The sequence below is a fragment of the Crocodylus porosus genome, unplaced genomic scaffold, assembly GCF_001723895.1.
Source record: "Crocodylus porosus isolate Cpor-Errol unplaced genomic scaffold, CroPor_comp1, whole genome shotgun sequence".
Classification (NCBI taxonomy): domain Eukaryota; kingdom Metazoa; phylum Chordata; order Crocodylia; family Crocodylidae; genus Crocodylus; species Crocodylus porosus.
In genome coordinates, this window is record NW_017728943.1 from 20,318,604 (window position 1) to 20,344,557 (window position 25,954).

The following is a 25,954-nucleotide window of genomic DNA, read 5'->3' on the forward strand; positions in this document are numbered from 1 at the left end:
TCTATGGCTGCAAGCCAGCATTTTGGTTGCTTTACTAGCCGCAGCATCACATTGCAGGCTCATGTTCATCTTGTGGTCAATGATGACCCCCAATTCTCTTTCTTCTATAGTGCTAGCCAGCGTAGCACTGCCGAGGCTATAAGGATGCTGCAGGTTTTTCCTCCCAAGGTGGAGAACCTTGCATTTTTCAGTGTTAAACACCATCAGGTTCTTGTCCGCCTATTTGCTGAGCCTGTCCAGGTCAGCCTGGATCACCCGCCTGTCTTCAGGTGTGGAAGCTTTGCCCCAGAATTTCTTGTCATCGGCAAACTTGGCCAGTCCATTTCTGACTCCAGTGTCCACATCATTAATGCAGATGTTGAACAATATGGGTCCAAGGACAGAGGCTTGGGGGACCCCACTGGTCACAGGGCACCATGATGAGTGACTTCCATCAATTACAACTGTCTGGGTCCGACCATGAAGCATGGTCATAGAAGGTAATGAGATTGGTCAAGCAAAACTACGCGCAACAAACCCGTGCTGGCTATCCCTCAGGATGTTGGCATCAGCCAGTCCATTAAGGATTGCCTCTTTAATAAACATTTTTAAGACCTTCCCCGGGGTAGAAGTCAAGCTGATGGGTCTATAGTTAGCTGGATCCACTTTTCTCCCTTTCTTGAAGATAGGTACCACGTTGGCCTTCTTCCAGTCTTCGGGCACTACACTAGAGCGCCAGGAGTTTTCAGAGATCTGTGCCAAAGGCTGGGCTATAATGCTAGCCAGCTCCTTGAGTACCCTGGGGTGTAGATTGTCAGGGCCGGCTGACTTGAACGTATCCAGCTTCTCAAGGTATTCCTTCATGAGGTCAGCATTGATGGAAGGCAGGGGATCTCCCTCACCTGGACCTCCCTGTCCTGACTTATTGAAGAGCTCCTCCTGGAATCTGTGTGGGTTTAGGGCATCAAGAGGCACAACTGATATGATCTTCACAACTCACCAGCTGCAGGAGAAATGCCAGAAATAATGTAAAAATACTCCGAACCCTTGGCAGTGGTTATATCTTTTATTAGACCAACTAAATCATTGCAAAAAAAAGTCTTTATTTTCAAGCTTTTGAGCTCACCTGCTTGAAATGTATATACAGTATATGAAATTTCATTTCCACCTGGGAGAAATGTTACAATCTGTGCATTCCTCTTTGCGAGAGGAAGGGCATGTGAGCCTGAAAGCTTGAAAATAAAGACATTTTTCGCAACTATTTAGTTGGTCTAATAAAAGATATAACCTCTGCCAGGAGTTCTGAGTATTTTTGCCTGTAGACCAACATAGCTAAAACTTGCATCTCAGGAACAACACAACCCTCTCTATATGGTCTTCTTTGACCTCACAAAAGCTTTAGATTCTGTCAGCCCAAAAGTCCTTCTGAAGTTTGGATGTCCACTGAATGTGAATCTATGATGTGTCACCATTTTCTGCCTGCTCCATGATAGTATGCAAGTGGTGGTTCTCACTAATGGATTTAACACCAATCCCTTTGAGGCTTCATCATCACTCCAACTCTCTTCTCAGTATTCCTTGCTGCATCTGACCACCAACAAGCTTCCAACTGGAGTGGAGCTAAACTACTGAATGGATGGTAAGCTGTTTAACCCCAGCTGACTCTGAGCCAAAACGAAGACCATCCCAACCTCAATCATTGAGCTCCAGTATGCTGATGATGCTGTAGTGTGTACTCACTTGGAAGCAGACCTTCAGGCAATCATCAACATCTTTACTGAGGCATACAAGAGAATGGGACTGACACTTAACATTCAGAAGACTAAGGTCCTCCACCAACAAGTTCCTAATGAACAGTCCTCAGCTCTGGTATTCCATATCCATGGTGCGACTCTGGAGAACACTGAACATTTCCTGTACCTTGGAAACCATCTCTCACAGAAGGCTGACATGACAAAGAAATCCAACATAGTCTCAGTTGTGCAAGTGCAGCCTTTGGATGCCTGCAAGAACAAGTGCTCAAAGATCATGACAGCAAATCCAAAACCAAGGTCATGGTTTATCAAGCAGTCATGATCCCCACCTTTCTGTATGGAACTGAGACATGGACAATGTACAAGTCTTATTCTCCCAACTCAGCCAAGAATCTGCTGCAGGGTTCTCAGTACTTTGAAACCTCACAACAACAACAGGAGATGGAAAATCAGGAGAGGCAGAAAAAGTGTGTCATGGACCAAATCAAGAATCCAGCACCACCTGCACATGTCCAAGGCAGTAGAGTCTGTTGATCCCAGATAGGACACCCCAGCCATCTTTGAACACACTAAGACCATCATGGAAGAGAATCATCCTTGACTGCAAGAGATTTAATAGCAGCCTCCAACTACCTGAAGGTGGTTCCAAAGAGGATGGAGCTGGACCGTTCTCAGAGGTGACAGATGGCAGAACAAGGAGCAGTTGCAGCAAGGGAAATTTTAGTTGGATATTAGGCAAAACTTTCTCACTGGGTGGGTGGTGAAGCACTGGAACAGGTTACCAAGAAAGGTGGTAGAATCTCTATCCTTGAAGGTTTTTTAGGCCTGGCTTGAGAAAGCCCTGGCTGGAATTATCTAATTGGAGCTGGTCCTGCTTTGAGCAGGGGGGTTTTACTAGATGACCTCTTGAGGTCCCTTCCAACCCTAATTTTCTATGATTCTTATTTCCCTGGCTACCAGAGCACTTACTTTTTGCCTGTGGGCTGACCGTGCTTACAGATCCAGCCCTTGGGACCAGAAGCTTGAATGCTGCAAGCCTAGATGGACTTCCTCTTAGAATTAGTGGCCTGAAGAATTTGGAATCAATGTTTATTTATGATCTCTCTGGCATCAGCTCTAGTATCGGATTTGTGTCTTGCTTTTACTTTGTGATTCTGTCATTAAAGTAGGTAAATGGCATGAAATGTAGTTATCTGAAGTCTTAATGGCCTCTCTGAGCTGTTTGACCCTGAATATTTTGGAGGTATAAGCAAAGTAGCCCTAAATGTCAGACTGAGATAAGAAAACGTTAACATATTTATTATAATTAGAAGTTAGAAAGTAACTTCTAAACATCCTCCTCATCTACATTGCAGTGAGGTGATGTTGTAACTCAACAGAAAGTGCTTTGAGCAAATCTGAAGTGAAACATCCTGGAAGTATTTTTCCCAGGTCCAGTAATACCAAAAATACTTTTTTTCCTTTCCTGTACCCATATGTAAAGCTGGGATGCCTGTGAAACTATGCCCCTTCAGCTTCATCCAGTGACAAAATCATATAGAAGTAGAGCTAGAAGGTAGAGATGTGAAAGGTTAAACTATTAATAATTTAACTGATAAGCCCAGTGATCACCACAGTCTGACAAGGACGGGGTCGGGAGGGAAGCCACCCAGTGTCCCAGCACAAACCAGAAGGTGGCAGGGCAGGCCGGTGGGAGGAGTGAAGGGGAAGGGTGAGCGGGACTAGTACCCATAGCCTATGAGGTTAAAGAGGAAAACAGCTGGCGGCCTAATGACTCATCAGCAAGGATCCTGGTTTTTCCTGATTAAAAAAAAAAAAAAAAATCACAAATTCTCTGATAAAACCCCCAAAGTCCATTACTAAAATTAAAGATCCTCACAGCCCTCCGCAGCCCTGCTGGTGCCCCTCTTTCCCCCCCCATGCCCCCACCCCCGCTAGTGCCCTTCACTCCACCCACAACAGCCCCCTACCCCTGCTGGTGCCCACCCACAGCCCCTACCCCCCAGCCCTGTTGGAGGGGGCCCCCAGCTGCCAGGCCTATGGGGCCAGGGACCCAGGTCCGCCACTCCCTGCCCCCAACAGGAGGCAGCTGCAGCAGAAGGTGCGCAGAGCCAGCTCCCCCACTGCTGCTTGCTGCGGTCTTGGGCTCAGGCAGGGGCGCAGCCAGCTCCTGGGGGCTGCGCACGCTCCTGGGGGGTAAGGGGGATCTGTGCCCCCCAGTTCTGTGCTGGGACAGGCTGCGGGCTTGAGCTCCTGCCCTGCTTCTCTCCTGTGGGGCCTCTGCAGCCACACAGGCATGACCCAGCATGGCTGGGAACAGATGCGCCTCCTGGCCTGCTGCTTTCCTCAGTGCAGCCCCGGGTGCAGGAGGCACATCACTGGGACAAGTGCAGGGCAAGCAGGTACTAGGAGATCCCCATGCAGCTCTTCTGTCCCCAGCCATGCCGGGTCGCATGGGAGGGAAACAGGGTGGCAGGGAAGTGGCAAGCCATTTCCAGACTCCAGAAGAAAAGTGAGCCAGAGGTAAGTCTTGGCCCCGTAGCCCTGGCACCTGGGGGCCCCCCTGCCAGAGAGAAAAAGCATTCTTCATTTTTATTGCAGCCCTTCAGATTTTTGAAGATTGCTATGTCGTTTCTTAAGTGCCTTTTCTGCAAGCTGAACATGCCTATTTCCTTCGACTTCTCCTCGTACAACTTACTTTCCAAACCTTTTATCATTTTGTTGCCTGCTTCTGGACCCTTTCTCAGAGTCGTTTTAAAATGTGGAGTCCAAAACTGTGCACACTACTTCAGATGTAGCATAACCAGTGCTGAGTAAAGAATCAATATAGCTCCCATGACTTGCACCTAATGATTCTGTTGATGCTTCCCAAAACTACATTCAGCTTTAGTGTAGCTACATCACCCTGCAGACTCGTGACCTACCAAGACACCCAGACCCTTCTGCATAGTGCTGCCATCAAGCCAGATATTGCCCATTTTGTATTTGTGTTTTTGAATATTCTCCCCAAGGTACCTTGCATGTGCCAGCTTTGATTTTAATTCTGTTAGCTCCCGCCCAGTTTTCCAATCTGTAAGGATCTTTCTGAATTGTGCTTTTGCCTTCCAGTATTTTCACAATCCTTCTCAGTTTGTAATAAACACAGTGAACAACACTGGACAGGACAGACCCCTGTGGGATTCTACTTGAAAATTTGTCACTCTCACATGGATCCATTTATTGAGCCAGTTGTCTGTCCACCTTATTTGTCAGGCCCATGTTTCCCCCATTTCTTTGTCATTGCCAAGGGATCTTGTCAAAAACCTTGCTGAAGTCCAGAGGCATTATACCCACAGCATTTCCTTTATCCACACAACTAGTTACTCTGTCAAAGGAGATCAAGTTTGTTTGGCATGATTTATTCTTTGTAAATCCATGCTGGTTGCTTTTGATCAGCCTTTCATCCTTCAGATATTTGCAAATGGATTTCCTTATGATACGCTCCTGTGTATTAAGGTGAGGATAAGCAGTCTCTCGTTTCCCATGTCCCCTCTTTTTTGTCTTTTTTAAAGAGGGGCATTATCTTGGCTTTTTTCTAGTCCTCTCAGACCTCACCTGTCTCCTACAACTTCATAAATATTATTGCCAAGGGCTTTGAGGTAATCAGTCCCTTCAGTACCCTGGGATGCATTTCATCAGGCCCTGCTGCCTTGAATTAATTCAGAGCCATCAAAAGCTCTCTGACTGGTTCTTTTGTTGGTCTAATCCCTCAGCATGTCCCCTTCCGTATCCAAATAATCCTTATTAGGTATTTGGTTGAAGCTTAATTATTTTATGAATATTAAGGCAAGGTAGCTGCTGATTTGCCCCATCTTCTTTGCATCTTCTACTCAGAGTTCATTCTGGCTATATAACAGTGAAGCTACAGCTTTCTTGGTCTTTCTTTTCTGGCCGGCACATTTATAGAACCTCTTTGTGTTGCCCTTATTTTCCCTCACCAGGGACAGCTCAATTTTTTACCCTTGCCTTCCTAATTTTGTCCCTGCAGGTTCTTGCTGTTTCCTGCTTTGCTTCCTTGGTGACCAGCTCATCTTTCCATTGCCTCTGTCCTTTCCTTTTGCATTTGAGGCATCCTAGAAACTCCTGGTGCAGCCACATTGGTCTCCTAATGTTCTTTTGTGCTTTCATTGTATTGGAACAGTTCCTTGTAGGGCTTCCAATATTGTGCCTTTTAGTAGCTTCCAGACTTTATCCTTCAGTCTGTCTTCCCATGGCACCATACCTACTATCTCTCCTTGAATCGGTTGAAATCTGCCTTTTGAAATGTGGTGTTTTAGTTTTGCTGACCTTACACTTTTCCCATCTCAGGATCTTGAATTCTGTCATATTATGATTGCTTCCTTCCACGTTTCCCATCATTTTCATATCTTCCACCAATCCTTCCCTATTGGTCGGGACAAGATCCAAGATAGATGATCCCCTAGTTGTATTCCACACACATTAGGGACTGGCTCATCATTTTGTTTGCCTGTATAGTTCTTCCAGCAGATCTCTGGAAAACTGAAGTCCATCAGTACCATCTCATAACTTCTGGATAATTTTGTCTTGGAAGCATATAATAAATCCCCACCATTATATCAGTTGTATCTTTCACCTTTTATCTTCACCTAAATGTGTTCTGATCTGCTATTTCTTCCTTCTGAACTAGGGAACAAATGTATGTGTTTTTGACATGCAGCGTGACAACGCCACCTTTTCTCCCAACCCTGTCCTTCTGAAATCTCAATGTTGATATTCCAGTTATAAGAGCTGTCCCACCACGTCCCTGAAATACCAGTCAGATCGTAATTTTTTTTGCAGACTATGACTTCTAGCTCATCTTATTTCCCCTACTTCTCACATTTGTACACATATATTGGATATACCTTGCATTTTGACCTACTTGTTTCCCTTTTACATAGCTTGTTGCTGTCCAGTGACTGTCTTGCCCTTTCCCGGAGTCGAGCTGCTTCTTCTGGTCCTTTTCCCTCTGGATAGTTTTTGTCACTGGAGGGTTTCATTCACCATCCCTTGTAGAACCTAAGTTAACACTCTACTTACTAGGTTTGCCAGATGATGGCCAAAGATTTTCTTTTCAGTCCCAGGTAGATGGATCCTATCTCTTGATAGCAGCCCTCTACGCCAAAACATCATACAATGTCAAAGAAGCCAAAGCATTCATGTCAACACCACCATCTCAGCTACGTGTTTACTTGCAGGATGCATTGGTCTCTGTCTGGACCCTGGCCTTCCATGGGAAAAATCGATGAGCACACCACTTATGCGCCAAGCTCCTTACTTCTTCTGCGAAGAGACTCAGTTTCCTCTGACCTGCTCACTGTCATTCAGTATCAGGGTGCCTACATGACAGGGTAGTAGTCTGAAGAATGGATGAGCTCTGGCAGTTTCTTTGACATTCTGGATTTGGGCTCCAGGCAGAGAGCGCACCTTCCAGGACCCCAAATCCAGATGACATACCAGTGTTTTTGTTCCCTGCAGAAGGAAGTCACCAACCACTACTACTCTCCTCTTACTTCCTGGTGCAGTTGTCTTGGAGCCCACATCTGTGGGGCCCTGCACTTCCTGTTCTCTAGGCTGCTGAGTCCACTGGGTCTTGCCTGCTGATGTTCTCACCTCTGCCTTTTTCTCAGCGGACGTACCACGGAGTGCTTGAAAGCAGCTGCTGACTTTGTTCTATTCCTCTTGAATTCTGGGACCCTCCATCTTGAAGCAGTCACATGCTGCCACTTCTCATTTCCCTTTTGCCCCTTCATTGTCAAATTCTCATAACTGCTATTCAAGAAATCTTCCTTTTCCTTGATAGCATGCAGTGTGGATACCTGTGCTTCCCACCTTCCATTAGTTTCCTCCAAGATAGACACCACCTTACATTTGGTGCAGATAAAATGATTCCAACCTTGTGGGAGGAACATGCCACCCCATAGATTGATGAGTGATTGAAATAGTTGGTAAGGAATTCAGGCCTCTTGTAGTTGATTCTTCTTTGATTTTTGTATTCCCCTTTTCTGATAAGAAATACTCAAATGATTGAAAGGATTTTTCCCACTTTGTGATTTTTTTAACTGATACTGAGGCTAGAGAGATGCCTGGGGATCAGTTCCTTATTATACCCCTCCCCAAAAAGGAAGCATCAAAGCTAACCTAGATTTGAAGAGCTTGAATGTATGCCCACTTGAAAGATTTATTCCTTTCCACATCACAGAAAGTGTTTGCCTTTACCACATCACAGATAGTTCTGGAAAAGATCCTTGCATGAAAATGAAGTGGGGATGGATTCAAATTAGGATATGAGAACCTGGACAGGATTCAGTTATGGAGATGATGGCTTTTTTGGCACTTTTAAATTGCAGTTCAAAGTTACCAGGTAACAAGAAGACTTTTGCTGTCAGGCAAAAGATAGGAGTGCTTTTTTTACCTATTTATCACAATATTGAAGAGAATTTTCCACATAGGTAGCCTTTCTGAAGGGCACTGGTCCTGGATACTGAAACTCCCTAGGAAACCAGCTAGAAACTGAGTCTTAGATATTCAAAAGAAAAACAATCCAGACATTATCTTTTTAATTTAAGTTTTGGCTGCCCTCTTCTGGCCTTGGTGATATACAATGTTCACTATTTAGCCTTATAAAATCAGGCTGGGTGACAAAAAATGTTCAGCTGGATTGCTTTATTGTCTAAAAAACTAAAGGGTTTTTTTCCTTTTTTACATTAATTCATGAGCATATTTGTTCTGTGTATTAGTGACCATTTGGAAATCCCTAAAGTCTAACACAACAAATAGCATAGCATTCCCTTGTAGTTCAAATAAATCTTCAAAGGATCAATATATTAAAATGCTTTTGTAGATATGGCCTTGGCCAAAAAGTGCCAACCCTGATACAAAGTGTATTTAAGTTTGTATAAAAAATCTATAGGTATACCTTTACAAATTTAAAACCTTTCCCTCCTTTTCCAAGATCCTCTTCAGCGGAGCTGTGATTTTCAATAACCTTTCACATGTAATTGTTCTCCCCTTGAGTCTTAAATGGTGGGCACTGGGCATATGCCTGCAAAAATTATTCCACTTTATATTGTAAAAATAAATATAAACAGTCACAATTGAGCAATATTGTGATTTCTAGTAGTAGCTTGGTAACAAAAAGAAAGAAAGAAGGGAGAGGTAACAAACAGAAACAAAGGGAAAGTAAATGCACATGCAGCTGTGGCTTTTATTTTGAAAGACTGGGAGAGAAATATTTGAAATTAATTGTGTTTTACCCCTCACTTCCTGTTTAATCTGTTGTACCTCATTTGCTGTATGAAGGTGGAAAGGGAAAGAACCGGGTGGAAATGGAGTACAAATGGAATGTGTTTTCCTAGCATGGAAATGGGCGCAGCGTAGCACAAACAAAAATAACAATAGGGTAGGTATGGTTTCTCTTCATGGGTTCTATTTGGCAACCAATGGTAATGTTCTGTTTGAATTTTGTTTTCTCAAGTGATATTGTGACATGGCACCAAGATCCTTTTAAGAATAGAACAGTATTAACACTTTTAGGGGTGCAGTAACATACATATGATTCACAAGATAAGTCCAAAGATTTCAAATCCATAATGTCAAAATCATTCTGATGTGTCGGGGTCTTTGAGTGCTTTGCAACAGAACAATTGCTCTTTTATAGTGTTCTGTATTCCAAAAAAAAGATGGAAAGCTAAGAACTGGCATTTTATCCAAGGAGTGTCGTGTCTAATGAATGGTTCCTTGAGTCTAGAAAAGGGTTAAGAACCACTGGCTTATATGAAAGGCTGTAGACCAGCAGGTAATTTCACCCTTTGAGACAGGGAAGTGACTTCTGTGTAACACAGATGCACTATTGGAAGCTAAATATGATGGTGTTCAACTATTTCAAAATAAACCACATATACTTGCCCTAAGATTTGGTTCTATTAAAAATAGCTTTTTGGGGTAAAGATATGGTACCATTCTTGCTCAAGACTTAGATAAGCTATTGGAAACCAGGGAAGGGTTATGTACTAATAATAATACTTTACAGTAGTTTGAAAGAGAAGTTGTTCATGTTGCTCTTCATATGTTGTGTTAAAGTGGTCATTTATCTTTCATTTAAATAGAGAAAGATTTAAATTGGAGCTTGGTAATATTACTGGTCAAAAGGATACAGTGATTTGAAAGCATGACAGTTACCAATTTGAAATCTCTTTTAACTGACCCCCATGTCAAAATAATGAAATACAGTTGTAATTGAATACTTATGAATGCACTGAATTGCTTGATACCATGAACTGATGAGTTCTTATCTCTAAATGGTGAGTTTTACACCTAAAGTCATGCAGCTAGTCCTTGAATTAATTAAAAGTCAGATCCCATTTGTCAGATGGTCTACATTTTGAACATGAGACCCATACTTGGTTTAAAATCTTCTTTGTAAGTACTCCTTATTCTTAAGATGAGGCTATAGGCTCACTTAAATACTCATCTCTGCACGCTGCTGAGCTTGGGATGCTCTGTTTCCTCTTGGAAGCAGAGAGCAGCTAATTAACATGAGACTATGTTAATTGGCACTGTCTCAGGAATACTAAGTAGCGTACCTGAAACCTACTCCAAATGTGACTATTTTGCGTCTATCTCATAATTAAATATGCTTTTTGAGGCCGGTTTGCGACAGACTGCTTTAGTTATATAACGGTTTCCTAGAGTGTGTGTGTGTGTGTGTGTGTGGTGAGGTGAACAATATAGTGGAAATGACCAAATCCAAACCCACCATTCTGTAGCCTTATATGAGATGTTTCTGTACTAATATACCAAGAAAATAGAGTCTTAGATACCTTTGACCCCAGGTATTTGACTCTTCCTCCCTCCTTACCCCCCCCCCCATAAGCACCTGATGATTTTTGCCTCCACTGCTCTGAATGAAGGGAACAATTTTCTTCTGAGATCTCATCATATTTACTCTATTCCAAGAAGAGGTTTTTTTCCTCCCTCCCCATTCAACAAAGGGAACATGAAGCCTTGTCTTAGGTTGGGGTATCAGGTGAAAATTCAGTACTTGCATTTAAAAGAGACAGTAGGATTCCACTCTGAGACAGGGGGCAGTACACAGACACTTGGCACATGGCTTTGGCACTTGGCAGTGAGGTACATGACAGGAATTCACCTGGCTAAGAGACCCAGTGATGAGGCATACGGTGGCCTGTGGCAACAGTAGCAGTAAGGCATGTGCAGGGAGCACATGGTGCGGAGGCAGATGGAGGCAGGGAAAGCAGTGTATTACAGGGCCTGATCACCAATTCTGCTGGGCAAGCAGCAGCAGGGAAACTTTCAGTATCATTATGACAGATCACATAGAAACACAAGTAGTAGTGGTACAAATATGGAGATACTGGAAAGGAATGGGGCACAGCTGTGATACATACTTATAAACGATGGTCATAAATAATCTGGAAAAAATAAATAAATAATTGAGAGGCAGGAAGGGAGTATATGTTTCTGGAGCAAATGTTAATTGATGGAGACAAATGAAAGGTAAACCCCAAGAATGCTAAGTCCACTTGGAAATCTTTCAGTGGCCTAAGAAGGGGCCACTTTCCTGAAATTGATAAGTGAATTCTTAAGTATGCTCAAGAAAAGAGAAATGAGGGAATGTCAGTTAGTCATGAAGAACTTAGACTCGAGCATTAGAAACAAGAATTGAACATTCTGCAGCAAAAAATTAAAAGCAAATAATGGGTGGTTTCTCCAAATGATGCAACGGCTTAAGAAATACATTACTTGCACAAAAGTAACCACCAGGCTGCAGTGAAAAGCTTGTTGAATTATTGGATTGTGCAAGGCACATGATTACCAACTGGGCCAGGCAGGTAATTCTGCCAAGACTCTAGTCTATTTTAACGTGCTGAGCAATGTCACAATCAATGAGAGGTGCAAAATTCATAATTTTGACAAGTACAGGAAATGAAGGGTTGCAAATAACATTGATGTTAGCAGTATTGGTGTATGGGAGAAAATTGCCATCCTGTGTGATTTTGAAACAGAAATCTGCCAAAAGATAACTTATCACCAGGAGTAGAGGTTAGGCTCCAGAAATGAGGATGCATGTCAAGTGAACTGAAGAATGACTGGTTAGATGTGTGGAACAGGAGACCTGGGGCACTGCTGAAGAAACAAGGAATATTAGTGTTAGAGGCATTTAGAAGACATGTAACACCCAATGCAAAAGCAAAAATTTGAGAAGTACTGTATATATGAGGCCTTGGATGGACCCGAAGATGATGTTTTGTGGGAAGATGAGGAGATGAGAACAGCGAAGAGAACGAAGAGAGTAGTGAAGAGAGCAACAGTAAGATTGTCTGTGAAAGTGACCAGTTTTAAATTGTAAGATCGAAGAAAGGAATAGGACTCACCAGGTTTTTCAGGACAGAACCTAATGTAGATAACTTTTGTTGAATTTGATTTGCTGGTTTTTGTCAGTAGGTCTGTTTATAATAAATAATAGCACATTTAAAATTTTATATATGTGGAATTTAATTATTGGAGGATCATTTTAAATTCAGGATTGTCTTGGAGTTGAGTAAATCCTGTCCCCAAATGCAAGTATTTATGATGAGATCTATTTTCAGCATCATACGGTTGACTACTTTTTGAGACATTGACTATAATGCATTCAAGGACATAGTTGTCTTTCTGGGTCACTCTTTGTCATTGGCAGTTGGCTAATAACTGGAACAACTGTCATTTGTTTGACTGTCTTTGTACAATGACTTTGTGGCCTATTAAAACCCTATCGTGCATTTACGTACGCACAGCCACATGCCTGTTTTTAGGTTTTGTTGTTGAAGGTCTCTCTCAAATTTGAACTCCCAGAATAGTGATCTCATTCTTTTCAGCTTTAAGGTTAGCTGTCTTAGCATACTGCAGCCACTAGAGAGCAATATGACCGGGTATTTCAGCAGACGTCTGTCTAGTAAAGGCCTTGCAGACACTCGTGACACACAGCCCTAAAACATAATCTAAAAAGGCAAAGGTTTTCTGTTCCTATTGCCTGCTATCTCTGAGGTACAAGAGCAGGATGGCAGTATAACAGGGCATAGCAGGCTACGGCACAGGGCACATGAAGGAGTTGGATCCACCTCACAAAGGTCCAACCAGGTAGGGCAGCATGGGGGACTGGAAGGCACATATCTGTACTGAACCACACATCCCCTCTGAAGTGCTTTCTACTGCCTTTTCATGCCTGTGGCGCTTGCCCTTTCTGCAAAGTGACCAGACATCAGCAGGAAGGGCAAGTACAGGTGACTTGGGTGCTGGGGAGTAGAGATAGGAATTGCAGCCCACAGCAGGAGGCCAAACTCAGACCTATGGCAGCAGAAGTTGCCAGTTTCTGCAATAAAGGACTGATAGCTGTGAAATGCAGCATAATTTATCAGCACTATTAGGAGTGAATTTTTAAATAGGCCTTATATATAAGATGTCAATAGAATAATGTTAAGATGCTTAGCAGTTTTTATTTTGAGATTTAGGTGGTGAAAATACACGGAGCATATTAAAGTTTCTGGTTCTCTACATTTGAAGTAACATGTTTTTGTTCATATTTCTCTGAAATTTTCTCTCTTTGGAAACCTGGTCAACAGCACTTTTCAGGGAAGCAAATGATATATTACACAATACTTTGTACAGCTTATTTAGTTAAATAGGCCCTGATTAACATAGAATTGGTAGAACATACATTGTAGGAGCTAATAGCTTGAATGTCTTCTTTCCTCTTTTTCTAGGTATTTCAAGGAAACACTGAATATTATCATGAAGTTCGTAATAACTTCATCTCTCCCATTATTGCACGCTTTGTTAGAATTAACCCCTTAAAGTGGCACCAGAAAATTGCAATGAAAGTGGAACTGCTAGGATGTCAATTTACTGTAGGTAAGACAAATAAAATGCCTCTGCCGTAAAAGATGACATCTGTGTAACACTGATGAAATGTGTGTGTGTGAAGGCATGTGAACACTCGACTCTTCAGAAAGAAAATCTCTAAATGTTTCTCTCTAAAAACAGTCATTTTGAAGAGGGGCAAAAAATCTTTTTAGATCTAAAACTTCTATTTGACAAATTATTTTAGCTGCAGAGTGGCCTGAGACTTTTCCACCTAGGAAAAAAATACCTGTTTTAGCTACCTTGTGATAAAGATAAACACAATTGTTACTTGCAACACTAGTAATTTGCTTGTTTAATCATAGGCTCATTTTTTTTCAGTTGAACAAGAGGCACATAGTAAACTATTTATGCTTTCTTTTCATGCCAAGGGAGCTTGTTAAACTTACACTAATGCTATGACTGAGTACACTTTTTCTTCTTAATTTTTTTTTACAAAGGTCGGTCCCCAAAACTTACAATGGCGCCGCCGCCGCCACCGCCGCAGACCAGTAATGACTTTTCCCTGCAAACTGATAAAACAACCTTCATTCCTGAAATCAAAAACACCACTGTGACTCCAAGTGTAACCAAAGGTACCAGCATTCAAACAGCTGCAGCAGCAGTGTTTTAGAACTAGAATAGCATATGACTTACGTTAACATAGTTTATTTAAAAGGCATTAATTGGCATGTACTTTCTCCATTTTTGGTACTGTAAATATTTGTTTTCCAATTTAAACACTAACATTCTACAAACTCATTTCTTCCTTTTAGATATTTATTACAGTATTTGAGATGCATATAATCCATGCTCATGTATACTTACCTTTAGCAATTAAGTAAGTGCATGCAAATTCAGTTTCTTCTGCAGTTATAAATTTCAAGACATAGAATCCTGAAATTAGATGCACTCTTTTAATTATGTGCTACTGGTTCTTGTTACAAGAAATCTCAAATTTGAACTCCCAGGGTTCATCAAAAAGTAATCAATCTCTTACTGAATTTTGACCATTTGTACATGTCAAACAGTGATCTTTTGAAAATTTTTAACATTAATTTCTTCCATGAAGCAGTCATGTTGGCCTGAAACTTGGTGAGAAAATTTAACCTGGGCTAACAACTTTGATTTAATTAAAAAAAAAAAATAGTATCAAAGTCAGCAGTAGTATAAGTTCAAACATTGATAGAGGGTAGACATATGCCAAATAATGCATAAACAAGTGCTTAACGTAACTGATTTAAAGGTATGACTTGTATTGTGGGACGTTCAGACCTATGCAGATGTATATTCCTGTGTTGTTCAGTTTTTATTAGGTTGATATTCAGACATATTTCATTCTGGGTTTTTTGTTTGTTTGTTTGTTTGTTTGTTTTTTCAAGTTTCTGACTCATATTTGCCAACTTGGGAAAAATTCCTACTTGTGTATGCACGCATATGTACACGAAAGAATAGATGAAAGAATTTTTGAGTGCCAGATTAGGCACTAATGGCATCTTTCCATGTGCTCCAGGGCTGGGGGTGCTTTAATTAGCATGGTTCCAAGAGCTGCTCTAGTTAAAGCTCCCACAGTGTCTCATGTATTCAGCATCCCATGCCTCAAAATGGCGGCAGGTGTACTTTTACTACAGCTCTCCTGCCACCATTTTGAAGCATGAGGACACTGAATACATGAGACACGGATGATGCTGGAGCGTGCTAATTAGCACACTCCATCAGACTTGATTAATCAAGTATGCTCTGATGCACTGTAATTACAGTGTATTGGAGCAGCATCCCCACATATCTACATACAACCAATTTAACATTTACTCTGTGGGAGCACCCATAGGCCAACAGAATCCCAGGGTGCCAGGTACCATACAGATAGAAAATTACATGTTCCCCAAAGAACTTGCAAAATGAGACTTGATACATAATAAATTGCTCTCTTTTACACCACTTTTGCTTAATGCATTTCAGATGTTGCATTGGCAGCAGTTCTGGTTCCAGTGTTGGTGATGGTCTTCACTACTCTGATTCTGGTTTTGGTGTGTGCATGGCACTGGAGGAACCGGTAAATGAATGTTTTGTAGTTTCACAGTTGGTAGGGTTGGAAGGGACCTGAGCACATCATCAAGTCTGACCCCCAGCCATGGGCAGGAAAGGATGCTGGGGTCAAACGACCCCGTCAAGGTGATTATCAAGTCTCCTTTTGAAGACCCCCAGGGTAGAAGCGAGCACCACTTCACTTGGAAGTTGGTTCCAGATCCTAGCCACCCTGACTGAAGTAGTGCCTTCTGATATCTAGCCTGAATCTACTCTTTATCAACTTATGGCCATTATTCCTCGTTACTCCCGATAGTGCTCGGGGGAACAGGGACTCTCCCATAGCCTGCTGGTCCCTCTTGACCAGTTTGTAGACGGCCACCAGATCCCCTCTCAGCCTTCTCTTGTGGAGGCTGAACAGGTTCAGGTCCGGTAGCCTCTACTCATGGGGCCTGCCTTGCTGCCCCCGATCATGTGAGTGGCCCTCCTCTGGACCCTCTCAATGCTGTCCACATCCCTCCTGAAGTGTGGCGCCCAGAACTGGACACAGCACTCCAACTGCAGCCTGACTAGTATCATGTACAGGGGGAAGATCGCCTCCTTGGACCTGCTTGAGATGCATCTGTGGATGCATGACAAGGTGCGGTTAGCCTTCCTGCCCACGTCCCCACACTGGCGGCCCATGTTCGTTTTGGAATCTGTAATGACACCAAGATCCTTTTCTGCCTCTATGCTGACTAGAAGAGAGTTCCCCAGCTTGTAGGTCTGCTGCTGGTTCTTCCTCCCTAGATGCAACACCTTGCACTTGTCAGTATTGAATCCCATCCTGTTCTCATCTGCCCACCCCTGTAACTATCCAGATCTAGTTGTTGCCTGTCCCTCTCCTCTAGCGTGCCCACTTCTCCCCACATCTTAGTGTCATCCACGAATTTAAACAAGGTGCCTTTCACCCCCTTGTCCAAGTCGCTGATGAAGATGTTGAACAGTGCGGGCCCGAGGACTGAGCCCTGGGGGACCCCACTGCCCCCATCTCTCCAGGTTGAAAAAGACCCATCCACCATCACTGTCTGGGTGCAGCCGTCTAGCCAATTTGCAATCCATCTGACTGTGTAGGCATCGATGCCACAGTTGTCTAATTTTTTTATGAGAAAGGGGTGAGATGCAGTGTCAAAGGCCTTCCTAAAGTCCAGAAAGACTACGTCCCCTGCGACACTTGTGTCCAATGCTTTTGTGACCTGGTCATAGAAGGCCACCAGGTTGGTCTGATAGGACCTGCCTCAAATGAACCCATGTTTGTTACCCCTAAGCATAATCTCCCCTGCTGGTCCCTCACAGATGTGCTCCTGGATAATTTTCTCAGAGCTTCCCCAGGACCAAGGTAAAACTAACGGGTCTGTAGTTTCCTGGGTCCTCCTTCCTCCCTTTTTTGAAAATGGGGACCACATTGGCCCTTTTCCAGTCCTCCGGCACCTTGCCAGAGCACCACGCGTGCTCGTAAAGCTGTGCCAGGGTTCCCTGATTTGGTCCTCACTGACCCTGGGCCTGGCAGTGCCTCCTCTGCTCAAAAAGATGGAGGCAAAGAAATTGTTAAAGAGGTTAGCTTTGCTGTCTGGTGTGACCACCAGATTTCCTAGCGTATCCTGAAGAGGCCCTACATTACCCGGTACCCTCTTTTTACCCCCTACTGTATTTAAAAAAGGACTTTTTGTCATCCTTGATCCAGGTCACTAGTCCCAGTTCCATCTCTGCCTTAGCCTTCCTAACAGCCCCACTACAGTCTTGAGCAATGGAGGTATAATCCTCCTTGGTGATGGCCCCTCCCTTCCATTGGGCATACACCTCCTTTTTAGCTTTGAGACATTCCTGGATGCTTTTGGTGAGCCATGGGGGCTTTTGAGCACTCTTGCCCCCTTTGATCCATGTTGGGATTGTCACCCTTTGGGCTTGGAAGATCATCTCCTCCTCAAGGAACAACCACTCTTCCTGGACACCCAACTCCCCCCCCCCCCGGGACCTCATTGCCTCCCTGACTAGTCTCCTTACCTCATTGAAATCCGCCTTCCTGAAGTCTAGGAAGTCTTGACACCCTGCGCTGGATGGTGAATTCCAGTAGGCAATGATTGCTATCGCCTAGGTGGTCGAGAACCCACAGTTCAAAATAATCTTCATTCATATGAAGATGAAGTGTTCTTCATTCTGAATACTCAATATTTTGTCAGCTAGTACTAGTGTACACTTCTTGTAAAGCACTTTCGAGAATACTTTCCCTGTACTTTTTCATTTCTGTGGCAGGAGGTTAAATTGTCATAATGAGAAGGAAGTTTATTGGGATTGATATCTTGAAACTTAAGCCTTAAACATGTCAATGTTATAAATTGTTGGGATTTTTTCTTTCCAAGAAAAATGTTAAACTGGCATTTAGTTTATCAGAATTAATTTGATTTGTATTTAATTGGTATACCTAAATATGCTTAACATTTTTTTCTGCCTTGCAGAAGGAAGAAAACTGAAGGTACCTATGACTTGCCTTACTGGAATCGTGCAGGTAAGAAAATGGCTGGAACGTTCTTTAATCTAACCATCACTTAAAATGTACATTTCAGTCTACAGTAACATCCATCTTTGCCTCCATTGTAATGAGCTATGAGACTATTCTCTGCGATTGGTGATTATAAGCATTGGAGTATTAAATTTGAATTTACCTGCAGTTTAGACTTGTAACTTCTGTTTCTGTGTTTTGGACTTAAAGATAGCAGCCTGTCTAAAGTATTCTATTAAATCTATTTTAGGATCTTTGAATACCAACTTGCAATAATTTTTTTCCTTAAAAACAAGAAAAATAGAACAGAGAATTTCACTTTTGAGAGAGAATTACATGCAGATGGGAAGTGAATGTCTTATGTGTTCTGAAATTGATGAAAAAATCTAAGTCTGACACTTTTCGGGATAAAGCCTATGATTTAGGTCAATGATTCTCTACCCTTTTAGACTGAGGGCACCCCCTGTAACTTGTCTAAATTTAGCAGCACCTCATTTCTGAAACTTATTTCACTTGTTTTTTGACTGTGTAAAAATGGGGTGATTCTTCTGTTGCAAAGAACTCTAAAGAGCACCACAACAGGTCAGAAAGTTTTTGACTCTGTGGATTCCTATTTAAAATCTCTGGGTTTATCCTGTGAATCATACAAAGGTATTTGTATACCTAACAATACCAGAATACTGTGGCACCCCAAAATAGCCTTAAAAGGATCTTACAGTACCCTGACTGAGAATTGCTGGTCTAGGTGGTATCAAAAGCCTTTAGTATGCCTGTCAGCTTTTCATATTTGTAACAGGGTGCCTTCTTGGGGCCCACCTGTTTCTGGGCCAACCGCTTGCCTTCTCTCCTGTCATGCCTTGCTATTAATTCATTAAAATGTTAATTAGGCGGGAGCCTACCCATTTCTTGCTCTGATGCCAGAGGGCGCTATCTGCGGCTCTGTTCCTCCCCTACACTGCAACCCAACCCTCGCAGATGGCATCCACTGTTCTTATCATCTCAGGGCGCCAGAATCCTCCAATAGGGACCCCTCTAAGATCCCTCCATTCAGGCAGCTTACTCCGCCTTCATTCGGGGCTGCCTAGTTCCCTGAAACTATTTCCCCTCTCACGTGTGGTCCCCCTGGGACCTTTGGCCACACAGGACCTGGCTTCGCCTCCAAGGCCAGTTGGAACCCCAGGCCCTCAGCTCTGGGAGTCACTCATGGTGGGCCCTTGGCCCTTTGACCATTCTGGTCCTGGCCCCAGCATTGACCAGTCGAGGGTATTCTACATCAGGCCTCTGCCACTAGCCCCCCCCTCACTCTCTTGGGTCTGTCTCTGGCCCCTACTAGGGGTTAACCCACCCGGTTGCAAGAGCTGGGGTTATTAAGGCACCCTGACCTGCCTTTCACCAGGGTGGTAACTGGCCTGGTATTTCCTGGGGGCTCCTGCACCACTGGGAGCCCCACCAGGCCACCCACCCCCGGCAGGGTGCAGTTTTAGGTCATGCCCAGGACCAGGAGCCTCTGAACCATCCCCTACAGCTCCTGCCCTTACCTCCAAGATGATGCATGAAACCTTGCAGCCAGGCGATGTTGCTGCCTGGCCTGCCAGCAGGGAACTGAACTGTTTAAATAGGCAGCCAGGGATCTAAAATATCTGCCGCAATCAAGCACCTGCTGGCTGCTTGGCTGGGCCCTTAAAGTGGCAGGCACAAACAGTGCCCTGCCACAATATTCCTTCACTGTCCCATTAAAAGTGTTCCTTGTATGTATTTATTCCCTTCAAGCCATTTATAGATTCATAAATGTTAGGGGCTGCAAGGATCTCACGAGATAATTGGGTCCAGCTCCCTGCACTTGGGGAAAGACTGCTGGGGTCAGATGACCCCAGCAAGGTGGGCATCAAGTTGTTTTTTAAAGATCTTGAGGGTAGGTGATTGTAACACCTCCTGGGGGAAGTCTGTTCCAGACCCTAGGCACTCAAACTGTGAAAAAGTTTCTCTTTATTTACAATCTGAAGCTATCTTCAAGCAGTTTGTGTCCATTTTTTCTTGTCTTCCCCTGGGGTGCCTTGTTGAATAGATGCTCACCCAGGCCCTGATATATGCTTATATATACGCTTATACATTTATAGGCTACCACCAAGTCACCTCTAAGTCTTTTTTTCTCCAGGCTGAACAGTCCCATGTCTTTCAGCCTCTCCTTGTATGACCTACTCTCCAGACCTCTAATCAAGTGTGTGGCCCTCCTTTGGACTCTCTCAAGCTTCTCCACATCCTTTCTGAAGTGCAGCGCCCAGAACTGGACACAGTACTCTAGTTGTGGTCTCACCAAGGCCAAGTAGAGCAGGAGGATGACATCCTTCATCTTGCTTGAGGTGCATCGGTAGATGCATGCCAGTGTTTTATTCGCTCTGCCAGCTATGGCATTGCATTGGTGGCTCTTGTTCATTCAGTGGTCTCTTAAGACCCCCAGGTCTCTTTCAGTTGTGGTGCTGGCAAGTGTAGCACCGCCAAACCTGTAAGTGTGTTGCAGATTATTTCTCCCCATATAGGGCACTTTACATTGCTCTGTGTTAAACATCATCAGGTTTTGCTCTGCCCACCTTGCAAGCCTGTCTAGGTCAACCTGTTTCTCCAGCCTGCCCTCAAGTGTGACTGCACTCACCCATAATTTGGTGTCATCTGCAAACTTTAACAGTACACTTTTAACACCCAAATCCAAATCATTTTAATGAACATGTTGAAAAGCACTGGTCCGAGTACTGAACCCTGAGAGACACCACAGGTTGCCTTCCACCGTGTTGACTTAGTGCTGTCTATTAATACTCTGTGGGTCCTACCATGGAGCCAGTTACTTAGCCATCGGACCATAAAGTAGTCAAGGCCACATTTTCCCAATATTACCATGAGAACATCATGGGATACTAAGTCAAAGGCCTTTGTGAAATCCAAGAATATGACATCAATCTCATTTCCCTTATTCAGCTGGCAAATTACCTGATTGTAGAAGGAAATAAGGTTGACCTGCTCACAATGAAGTTATGTTGGCTGTCATTTAGAAAACTGCCTTTGGTTAGCCTATCAATAACAGATTTTTTGATCATCAGTTTTTGAACAGCACTGTCTGCACATTAACTCTAAGATTCTTCATGCTTCCATGCCATGGGCATAAAGATTTATTTGGCTCCACTGCCACTCAGTTCATTCTCACTGCTGTGTCTGAGTACCTCTGCTTCACTTTCTTGTCCTAATTCATAGATCAATTTTGTTTCAATATCAATTTGTCCATTAGTAATTTTTGTACATCATTCTTTTTTGATAGGAAATTTAATTACCTTTTCTTTGTTGTATTTCCACATGGTGATAGCTCCCAGTGCCAGGATCTTAAGATGGTGCATTTTTTTAGGTGCCCTGGATTTAAATATTGCCCTTCTTGCAAGAGAGCAATCCCTATTAATGATGAGTACAGTAAGTGTATTGTGTATGTAGGGGAAGTCCATGTCCCTCGGCAGAGGCAGTCCCTTGGAGTCAAGGATGACATCCATCGGGCTTGATGGGTCCCCAGGTGACTGAGGATCCCGATTCTGGATACACACATTCTTCGGCAATGGGGGCTTGTTGCATGGAGGTTGGTCTCCTTCTCCTTCCTCTGCTGCTTCCATTCCGCCTCAGTATTAAATCATTGGGCCTCAAAGTGGTGCACGCCTTGGTGGACCTGGTGGCACCCCACCGAATGGTCAGCAGCTTGCTTCTCCCAGTCGTTGGTGTTGATGCCTCTGCTTGAGAGTGACCTTGAGTGTGTCTTTGTACCATTTCCTTTGACCACCCTTTGAGCATTGGCCAACAGAGAGCTGGGAAAAGAGAATCTGGTTAAGGAGGTGGTTCTCAGATATCTGGACATGTAGTAAATGTTCAATATGCGAGTCTCCCTCCGTCACCCTACCACACTCCCCAAAGACAGAAAAGTGCAACTTAAAATGTTTTGCTAAACTGCCTTGTGCTCTGCTCTGATCCAGAATGGGTGACTCCCCAGGACAGTAATCACTTTTGTCAAGAAATGCCCTCCTGAATTCTGGGTCTGTTGAATCCTGGGCTTCATCTTCCAAGGCTCCAGATGGAAAAAAAAAATTCCAATAGGCTGTTTCTGCTAAATCCATGGAGGGAAACAAGCATCACTACTCATCTAAAACTGTAAGCAGATCTCTGCAGAGAACTTACAGCAAAGAAAGGTCTGAATCACCTTTCTACTCCCATTCCAAGAAGGCTCTCTAGCCTGAATTAAGAACCTCAGGGAGCTTGACAGGATCTTGGCTTCATGCTAATTTCTTTCACACAGTTTCAGTCACATGACAGGAGTTTTTAGGATTCAAGACTAACCAAATCATTCTAGGTCCCATTGGAAAAGCATATGGGACCCTGCTTAAGTTTGTAGGTGTTCTCTACACTCCTTTGCCAGGAAGAATCTTTTTTCCTGTTTAATGAAATGTCACTGAACTTTGTCAAGAATGTTTGGCAGACGCTGACATCCATGTCCTCAATTTCAAGGAAAACAGACAAAAATGGCACAATGTCATTTAAGACAACACAATTCAAATAGAACATTACCTTTAGGGAACCAAAACCAAATGGTAACAGAATGTCACCTCAAATATTTGTAACTTAAGGCAGCTTAAAGTAGCATTCTGCAAGCTGAGGGGCCTGCTTCTTCTCTTGAGAATACCTTTATTTGTCTCCATAACTGGACTTTTTGGTAGCTGCCACAACTAACAGAAGGAATAAACCAAACCTGCCAAAAATGATCATAGCTAGAAAGAAGTCAAAGCAATTGAATCTGTTGAGTTATGAATGTAACTTCTGCAAACCTACAGTGGTTGCATTTCAGGTATCAGGCTACGGGCATGTCTTTATGTGCCTTTAAAATGCAGCAATGAACTGCAGAACTTATGGCTCTGTAGTGCAGGGGTTCTCAAACTGTGGGTCGCAACCCCCTGGGTGGTCACGAGCAACTTAAAAAGGGGTCACAAACTTCTTTTCCCTCCCCAATGCGCATACACTCTGCCTGCTTCCCTTGCCCAGCGGCGACACACATGTTCTTGGACTTACTCACATTGGAAGTGTCTCTTTTGTTTTCTAATCTCGGCATATACAGGTTAGTGAAGCTCAGTATTTATCTGCCAACAGTTCGATTGACTGTGTACGATTGAGTGAAAGTTTTTTCAGCAGTTGCCACTATAAAGAGCAAATAATGGTCAAAAATAAATGTGGAACACAAAATGAGACTGGCAGTCTTGAAAATAAAGCCCAGGTTTGAAAAACTAAGCAATACCAAGCAAGCTAATCCTTCTCATTGAAAACTATTGACAGTTTTAAATTTGACAGTGTTTTTTTTAGTGAAAGTTTTGAATTTGATAAATTTTATAAAGTGATTTTTGACAAATATATTTAATTTAACATACAAAGGTAAATGTTCTTTATTTATCTCCTGCTTAATCCTAATTAAATCAATAGCTTTAATCATAGGGAGTCACATGAACTTATATATTATTGTACAGGATCTCATTATCACAAAGTTTGAGAACCCCTGCTGCAGTGTATTGCACCCAGGCACATGGTTTACATGTGCACCAGGACTGCAGCCCATTGAGCCAGGTTGCAGCAGCCCCATCTGGCAGGGGATTCATGGGGGTCAGCCTGTCAGCCCGGGGCTGCTCTGACCAGGCTTAGTGCGCTGCAGAGGAACTGGCTGGGGTATGAGGGTGCTTTAGTGTGGGGCTAGTTGGCAGGCAGCCCTTGCACTGAAGCACCCTTGTACCCCAACTAGTCCAATCAGCATCTACAAGTACAACCCAGGTGTGGCGTTTATTAGTTTCATGTGCTCTAATAGGGGTGCATGTGTAGACACTGAGACGTTCATATGTCTTGTGTAAATGCACCCTGTATTTCTAAATTACAATGGAATCCAGTTAATAAATTGCAACAAAAAGAATAGTCATGGATTTATATTTCTAATTTTGAAGGTCACATTACAATATCTTTAGAAGCAGCTCCAAATGCTTCTCGTGCTGTCTCACAATTTATGCCATCCAATGATCGTGGTAAAAAGTTATGTTTGCATCTTGGAAAAACTCCAGTCCTTGTACAAGGGGCATCCCTATTGTAGACATCTGCAAGCCAGCCTCTTGAAGATCTGTATATACCTTTACCCCATGCTGTTCATAGTTCCATAGTTGTTAGGGGCTGGAAGGAACTTTAAAAATCATCTGGTCCAGCCCACCTGCACTTGGGCAGGAAAGATTGGTAGAACTGTACTTGCCCATAATGTATTACAGTTCATTTTTAGGCAGACTCTAAACACTGATCAAGAATGGAATATACATACAGACGTACTGCAGAAGAAAGAAATGCTGCTTACCTGTAAAGTTACTGGAGTTATTTGAAGTTTTGTCCATATATTCCATGAGCAGTCCTCTTTCCTGTATCGTTATGACAGGAAAAGAACGGAGTAGTTGTTGGACTTGCAGTAACCTTTATGCCTTTGACAGAAGAGCACAAGGGGCATTTATATACATACCTTTGTCTGCTCTGATACACTGGAAGTCCAGCATATCAGAGCAGACTCAATTAACCCAGTCTGCAGGGCACGCAAGCTGCGTTATATACATTTATATAAACAGCAAAATGAACGTCAGCATGCAAAAAAAGGTGGTGGTGTGCTTTTGAACTAAAACACCTTCAATGTGTTTTAGTTCAAAAGTGCACTGGCACCATTTTCTCAGCACTGACACATATGTTGCCATTTATACAAAGGTATGCGCAACAGCACCAGGCGCTTTTAATAGCACATGGCATTGTAGTGAATACATGTGTATAAATGCCCAGAGATCCTCGTAGCTCAGATGTGGTCCCAAAGGACAGTAATAGCCAAATAATTCTGCCCTCAAATGCATGAGGTACGTGTATACTAAGAGTGGACAAGAAATCTTAAAGAACTCTATTGTAAGATAACATTTTCCATTTAACCTTGCACACCTGCAATACTGACTTGCTGCTTTTAGTTTCCACCTAACCTGAATCCTCACACAAAAACATAGTGCACAAAAACACACAAATTTGTCAACTGGGGAAGCCCTTTAGCTCCAAATTAGGACAGGGTGGGTTTACTTTGTTAGATGGGGTCTTGTAATACAAGATTGCTCAAGGGAGCAATCCTCAATGCACAAGCTAATTCTATTCCATCTTGGAGAAAAGGCAGCAAGAGGGCACAACAGCCTCCCGGCTCTCCAGGGTACTTTGCGTTGGTCTTTCATCAGTCCCATGGGATGCCCATGCCCACCACGGGACAGGGAGGTCCAGGTGAGGGAGATCCCCTGCCCTCCATTAATGCTGACCTCGTGAAGGAACACCTTGAGAGAGTGGATACGTTCAAGTCAGCCGGCCCCAGGGTACTCAAGGAGCTGGCGAGCATTATAGCCCAACCTCTGGCACGGATCTTTGAAAATTCCTGGTGCTCTGGTGTAGTGCCCGAAGACTGGAAGAAGGGCAATGTGGTGCTGATCTTCAAGAAAGGGAGGAAAGTGGATCCAGCTAACTATAGGCCCATCAGCCTGACTTCTATCCCGGGGAAGGTCTTAGAAAAGTTTATTAAAGAGGCCATCCTTGATGGACTGGCTGATGCCAACATCCTGAGGGACAGCCAGCACGGGTTTGTTGCAGGTAGGTCTTGCTTGAC

General features: G+C 43.3%; 1 protein-coding gene across 1 annotated transcript in view; it reads left to right on the forward strand.

Annotated features, from left to right (window-relative positions):
- DCBLD2 (discoidin, CUB and LCCL domain containing 2) overlaps window positions 1-25,954 on the forward strand; it is a 91,295-nt gene that overhangs the window by 59,745 nt on the left and 5,596 nt on the right. Inside the window, exons 10-13 of the mRNA XM_019548542.1 lie at window positions 13,538-13,685; window positions 14,135-14,269; window positions 15,636-15,729; window positions 18,197-18,246. Coding sequence (XP_019404087.1) covers window positions 13,538-13,685; window positions 14,135-14,269; window positions 15,636-15,729; window positions 18,197-18,246 — 427 coding nt within the window. The remainder of the gene's footprint in view (window positions 1-13,537; window positions 13,686-14,134; window positions 14,270-15,635; window positions 15,730-18,196; window positions 18,247-25,954) is intronic.